Below are 7,395 nucleotides of genomic sequence, written 5' to 3' on the forward strand. Positions count from 1 at the left end.
CACTGCTGAAGGTCTGCCCTAGCAATCCTCTGTGATCTAGTACTCCTGGCTTCCCAGCCCTGTGTGGTCTGCTCCTGAACTCTAGTTTCTGGATTTGCCCTTGGATTTGGTCATTCGGCCTCCAATTCCTGAACTTTGACTCTGCTTGCAGTTTGGACCTTACCCCTGGATTTCCCGAGGATTGAGCTTACATTTCAGACTCTCCTTCTCTTTGTCCCTCTTCTGCTGGTCTAACCACTAGCCCAAGCCACCTACAACTCAGTTCATTACAGTAATTAAACCCTGGGGGAGGGGAAAAAGATAGAAAAGAAATTAGAAAGTGAACAAGAAAAATCAAGTGAAAAGGTGTCTTCTGAAAGTAAGTTCTATTCACCCAGTGCCCTGGGCCAAATTTGGATTGCAGGACTACCTGAGTAACGCGGCAGATCCCAAAGCCTTGAATGGCATGGACATGGTGCCTGGAAGCCCCCACAGCACACCAGATCCCTGCTCAGTCTACCCCTCCCCACCCCCACACACTTGTGGCTGCCTGTGCTGTCTGTCCTGAGGGAGCAGGCAGGGAAGAGTTAACCTGTCTGCCCAGCTGCCATCCTGAGACTCTCTGGGCAGGCTCAGTTCTGAGAACCTGCAGTGGTGGCTGTGTAGGTAGGTTAACCCTTCCCTGCCTGCTCCCCTTGGACAGCCAGCCCAGCAGATACAAGTAGGCAGGGGCATGGGGCAGAGGCAACAGGGGGGAAGCCCAGAATGGGAGGTTGGGAGATTCTTACCTTTCAGTCCTCCGGGCTCGAAGTGTGACTGCTCCAAACTCGAGCTAGGATTAACACTGATGAACATTTGTGTGGCTCACAGTGTAAGATGTAACAAGGCACTTATACAAATTCCTGTTACATGTTAGCAATGGTGCTCAAGGACTGTAGGTACAAATAACTGTACTTAAAGTTCACAAATATGGACACATTTTAAAAGTGTGGCCTTTAATATCAGTATACAATAGGCTGCAGCCAGTAGCTAAAAACAATAACTTCCTGACAAATGTAGGCTTACCTTGCCTTCTTCAAATCGAAGATGGAGGACTTTATCCCCCGGTTTATAATCTTTGAGAAGTTCTGCTGACTTCCAGACCTCCTCAGGATCAGGGATCCAAATCCTAGCAAACTGCAATGTAAAAACAAGTAAAATATCAGTGATTCCTCCTTATTAATAACATACTCTTCAATACACACATCATCAAATACTTGACTCATATACTGTATTAGAATACCATCTGAACTTCCAAGTAACAGATATCATTGTAAATTAAAATGTCTACTATGAACTCAAACACCATTCTAATCCACTGAGAAAAGCCATACATGTGAGAAAATGTATTTCCTATGCACAAAAAAGATATTAATTTCATATTAAAATAACTTCAGCAAAATGCAAGTTTAGTGCAGAAAATATAGAAAAGAAATTTTTTTTTATATTAGCCAGGATTATGTTTTCTAAAGGATTTAATTAAAACAATTCTTTTGAGACTTAGATAATTTGAACAGATACTGTGAACATTATCATCCAAAGATAAGATTACAATATAGCAAATTTTTACTATTTTTAAAGTATTCATCTCCATCTTTGCTGTGAATTCTGGTTGAATTATATGACCTAGACCTTTAAAAGCTGCAAAACTTCTACCTTTGTTTAAAAGTTTACACACTACAAAAGAAAAATATGGAATTCCAGGTAAGATCACATGCATCTAAGTCGCAATGAATGGACTTAATTAACTTTTTATCCTTCAGTCCGTAAGAGCACTGAATGTTCCCAACTTTACATTATCACACCAGCTCCTTCCAAAGATGGGGGTACAGTGGAATGAGGATGGAAGAAAGCCACATGTCGATAGGTTCCTCCAACTGTGGATTAATGAGGGAACACACTTTTTTGGCAATTCATTTTTGCAGATCACAAGCTTCTTCTTAGCTTTGAATCATGAAAGCTGCTACACACGAGATAAGACTCGTGGCCCATTCATACAGTTTCCAAGCCCCAATACCGCACAGAAGGAAATGACTCAGAGAATGACACAAAACAAGTACACTTTCCAGTTCCTGCAAGAGTTTTGGATGCCCATACCATCATTTTTTTCACTATTTTTTATAAACAGGAGCAGTATGATCATCCAGTGTGGCCAGTTCTATGACAGGACAAACATTTTACCAAGAAATTCCACAGCTCACAGGTGCCAACTTTTATTTTTGATGGGAGTTGGAGGGGGCCTGCACTCTCCCTCCTTCAATGTGGGGCCTCAATCTGCCCCCCTCTCCCGTACAGACTTACCTGCAGGCAACTGGGGGAACTGCTCTCCACCGCTGCCTCGGGCTTTATTCTTGGCCACGTGTACGTGTGCGCATGCATACATGCATGTGGTGCCCCTGCATCCTGTTCCCTGCAGCGCACTGCAGGCTGTAACTGCCAGCCTGCAAGGGGAAACCCCCCCATTTCCCACAGAACAGAAAACCTAGATCCCTGCATGATACTGGAAATCCAGGACAAATGCTGTCCTGGAATCATGCAGCCTGGGACTGGGACTTGATCTTCCCATTTCAGGACTGTCCCAACCAATTACAGATGGGTGGTCACCCAACACCTCTTCCCAAGGGAGGCCAAGGCCCTCAGACCCCCACGTACTCGGCACCAATGCTACAGGTTGTAGCTGAGTTAGAATTTAAAAATTACGCAGTCATGATCTGGAACTTCAAATTATGGGTATTTAACTACATCTCTTAGTAAACTGTTCCAAGTATTAATTATTCAAAACTGTTAAAAAAATTCTGCCTCCTCTGTAACCTGAATTCATATAGCATCAATATCGAAACAGTGATTCTTTGTCTGCTACATAAAAGAGCTTTATAATTCTAGACCTTCTCTCTCTATGCATGAGCTTAAGTCATTAAGTCATCTTTTTGTCTCTCTCTCTCATGAGCTAAATAGAGCTTCCTATGTCAGCACCAATCAGGCAGTTTTCTAGACCTCTTGCTATTCTTTCCAAACTCTTTCCAGTTCTTCGACACCTTCTAGATAGTGTGGATATCAGAAATGAACACAGTTGGTAGCCTTAACGGTCTCAAGAACCCTGTATACAAAGGCAAGTAAACCACTTTCTCCTTTTACATAATATACCCGCATTTATACATCCAATCATGTTATCCCTGTTATGCACAGCACTGCACTGAGAGCTGCCTGATTATTCACCACTATGCCAAAATATTTTTTTCTGAAGTAGTCCCCCCGCCCTGTCTGTATATTTTTTTATTATTATTGTATGGTGGTAGGAGAAATGGTCAAGTTACAAACCTCTATTAGGTGCTAGTCACTGTACAAATTGCAACAAGACAATGGTTTATTTCAGAAAGTGCCTGCAACTTAAGTAAAGTGACAAGAGACAACCTGTACCTAAGGAACACACAGAAAAAAAATGGAAGTAATATTAGTTGGTATAACAAGAGCTAGTCTAATTCTTGGAATGTTTTTCAAATGAGCCTAGCTTATTAGCAACTGGGACTGCTCTGTAGAGTTGACCTATCCTCACAAATGTTTAACAGAATATCAAAGATTTTAATTGCCTACAACTATTATTCAGAAATAACTTTATCAGTTATTTTGAAGGAAATATAGATACTCAATAGCACTGGGACAAAAAATGAAAGAATATCAGTCCTCACTAAAACACCTGCTAGCAAATGAAGATATTTCTAATTACTTTTTGTATCTATTACTGAATCAGCTGTTAATCAATTTCATATGTACTGTGCTAGTTCCCATTACTGTTAATTTTTTTCAGCATAACATCACAGAAAACACTAAATCAAATGCCTTCCAAAAAGCCAGATACATTACTGTCAGCTTAGTTACCTTCATGTAGGCCTTGATGAAACCTAGAACTCCATGTTGGTAGAAATTCTATAACACTGACTTTTGGGGGTTTTTTTAGGGGTTTTGTTTTGGTTCATCTGCTTTGTTGCAAGAGAAAACAACAGAATTCTGACATTTCCCACTGAATGAAAATTGAAAATTACATTTTGGATAAAAATCAAAACAACACGGTATTTTGACCTTACAGAACACTGATTAACTCCTGGAACAGACTACCTAAAGAGGTGGAAGAATCTCCGTTCTTGGAAGTTTTAAGAGCAGATTAGATGAACATTTGTCTCAAATGGCTTAGACAGGGATGGTCCTACCTTGAGCAGGCAGTTGGACTAGATGACCTCCCGAGTTCCCTTCCAGCCATACTGTTCTATGACTCCATGATTTCAATACAGTCAACAATTTTGTTTGGATATTAACTGAACTTCCTTCATATATTAAATATATTTTCAGTATATTAAAATAAAATATTTTGATTCTTATTTTATATGCTTGACTGTGAGTGGGTTGGGCAATCTTAGCTTCATCTCTCCTCTGTATTTGTCTGCCACAACTTGGATTGGGAAGAAAAGAAAGGAGATCAGTGCTCTTTGATGTTTGGGGATAGATAAATGCCATCCTGGTGTTAAGTGCTCACAGTGTTATTTTAGTTTCCAAAATAAAAGTGGTACAGTTACAGTAATCTTGCTAATTACTTCATTAGCAAGGGAAGCCTGTGTTACAGATGAGGAATCTCCGTGCCAGATACCTTATAGATACTTTGTGAATAGTCTCCGCCGTTAATTGTCTCATTAGCGATATGCGCTCTCCGCGTCTCTCATTGTCCACGGGCACCTTGTGCCGGGAGCAGTCCCCTGCTGCTCTCTCACAGTCTATCTCGCCGTTTTTCGGCATTGACTGTCCTGACGGGCTAGGCTCCTGGCAGATTCACCACCCAGCACCTCAATATCTCCCCGCACTCACCGGTGCAGCTGGGATTCTCAGAGAGGTAATCTCCCTTACGGCTGACCTGCCGAGTCTCCTGAAGTTCCACACCCCCGGTGTCCTTCTAGATTGCAGGTCCAGCTTCTTGTTTTCTCTCTGAAGTCTCGGTGTCTTCTAGTGCCCAAAGGCAATCAGTTAATGCCCCACTGCCAGCTTTATGCCGGTTTTGGCGGGCTAATCACCCAATCCTGTCTCGGGTGTGTAATTTCCTCCACCTGGCAGGGTTCGTTGTCGGGTCAGTCCTGCCCGACCTTGCCTAAGTAGCAGGGCTCCTGCCTGAATCCCTGTTACACTGACCAACAATTTACCTATTTCCTACTAAATGTTTCAACTACAACAAATAATTATTTTCCAAAACAAAAGTATGCTGTCAGAAAAATGTAACCAATTCAAACTTTATCAACCATTTAGTTTAATCAGAAAGTTGCAACAAACTTATCTGATGAGAATTATTTTCCATGAAATGATGTCAACAGTTGAATCCAAGTTAGTTTGAATAAAATGTCATTAGCATGGACAGCTGTGTCATCTAGCGTCTTTCAGAATATCTATTGAACATACCTGTCTTTTGTACAACATTATTCATAATTTCATTATCCCTATTTAGGAATGTATGTATATCTTCTGTTCCTGATATACTTAAAAAACAATTTTTATTGGCTTTAAGTAGAGATGTTTCATTTAGATATTTACCAATCTATAGCAATTGTCCTAAACATCTTCGCACTCGCACAGTATACCCATGTTCTACAAACCTTGAATACTATATATGATTACTCATCCATACTAGCAAAAGGGACAATTTCATTGCAGAGGATTTTACAGAAACAACCCACTTTATAGGGTCATAAGAACAGACACACACCCAAGGTTCTGTATTCTAGTAGCAGCAATGACTAACTATTCCAAAAATAAAATACCCTGGCCAATTTTAAAATTCTGAACATGGTAGAAATACTACTTCTTTCAAAAACCCAGGGACACCCAGAACCATAATTATTAATCTTTTAATGAAAACAAAAATCTAGCCATAGTATTTTAGATCCAGTACATGTCACAGTGGAATTCATTCGATGTTTCTTTATTCTCAGTTTCCTAGAAAATATTACATCTGTCAATATATAAGAGCCAGGAACTAAAAAATAATGATGAAGCACTGATTTCATTTTATGAATCCAGATCCTGAACCATTCAGGCATAGGTGCAGATCATGAGCCATTTAATAATGGCAGCAACTATACCCAAAGTTATACCTGGTAATACAAAGAAACTGTTTGGGACTTTCCTGCTTCCTCATATAAGGGAAGTTCAACCCCAGACAAGTTCTCTATGGACATTTTTGTTTTATGCAGTGAACAAAGTTAATGTGCCTGTACCACTCTTTCACATTTGTAATCCTTCTTCCCTCCCTGTTTGTTTAGAACAACTTAATGTGTGTTGCAACTACATACATCTTCAGCTACACTGCTGATTCACTACAGGTCGAAAATTTTAAAATGCTTGGTATTTATGAAAAACAAACAAGAATAATTTGCACCATCTGGCTGGAACTATGCATAACCTGCATGCCCTGTCCACGTATAAACTTCTTAACTTTTATTCTAAAGAGTCTGAAAGCACAAAGTAAAAATCAGAAATAGATAATATAACGTCATCAATAAGTTCCCAAATACAGCTTCATCTGATATCATCCGAGTGCCCTTAGAAAATCCCTGTTTAATCCATAAATGTACTAAAGCAGCCACTTTGCTCAAGATCAGAGGATGTGCTTTTCACTATGGTTATCTGCTAGAGGGCAGTGGACTAAGAAGAAACTTTGCCATATTAACTTTTGCTTTATTAAAAAAAAAATGGAAAAATTTCACTAGCAAGCATGCAACCAATTCTTTCCTCAGACCAACAACCCATCATCTAATCCTATAATAAATAGGGATGCACTAATTTTTTGGACCAATACCGATAGCTGATTTTTAAGGAGGCGTATCGGCTGATACCAATCCGATTTCCGATACGCAGCCCAGCAGCTTGAAGAGCAGTGTCCAGCTGGTAAGTCTGTTGTGGTGGAAGGGGAAGGGAAAGGAAAGGGGGGGGGGGAGCAGATTGAGGCCCCTGCGGTGAGGGAGGGAGGGAGTGGGGCTGGGGCTCATCTGGAGGGGACAGTTCCCACCACAGTGTGCACTCTGGGAGGGCATGGGGGTGTGCCCCCCCAAATCTGTGCACGGGGTGTAGTGGGGGGGCTGCTGCTGCAGGCTGGGGACGGGGCTGTGCCAGGCTCTTCCAGGTTGGGGCCTGGGCTGGGCTGAGCTCAGAGCAGGCAGGAGCGCTGGAAGGAGGACCATAGGGGGGCTGCAGCCACCCCAAAATTCCCCGCAGCCCCCCCAGTCCCTTTTTCCCAGCACCACCACTGCCTGCCCCAGCTCCCACTGGGAAGAGTTCAGCACAGCACCAGCCCACAGCGCAGCCCACCCCACCCCGCACAGATCCAGGGTCACACGGCCCCCC

The 7,395-nt window shown here is 41.8% G+C and overlaps 1 protein-coding gene across 1 annotated transcript in view; it reads right to left on the reverse strand.

The window, feature by feature from the left end:
• The window catches only part of MYO5A (myosin VA), a 175,390-nt gene that overhangs the window by 127,718 nt on the left and 40,277 nt on the right, over window positions 1-7,395 (reverse strand). Inside the window, exon 2 of the mRNA XM_014517056.2 lies at window positions 1,045-1,155. Coding sequence (XP_014372542.1) covers window positions 1,045-1,155 — 111 coding nt within the window. The remainder of the gene's footprint in view (window positions 1-1,044; window positions 1,156-7,395) is intronic.

Source organism: Alligator sinensis, unplaced genomic scaffold, assembly GCF_000455745.1.
Source record: "Alligator sinensis unplaced genomic scaffold, ASM45574v1 scaffold250_1, whole genome shotgun sequence".
Lineage (NCBI taxonomy): Eukaryota > Metazoa > Chordata > Crocodylia > Alligatoridae > Alligator > Alligator sinensis.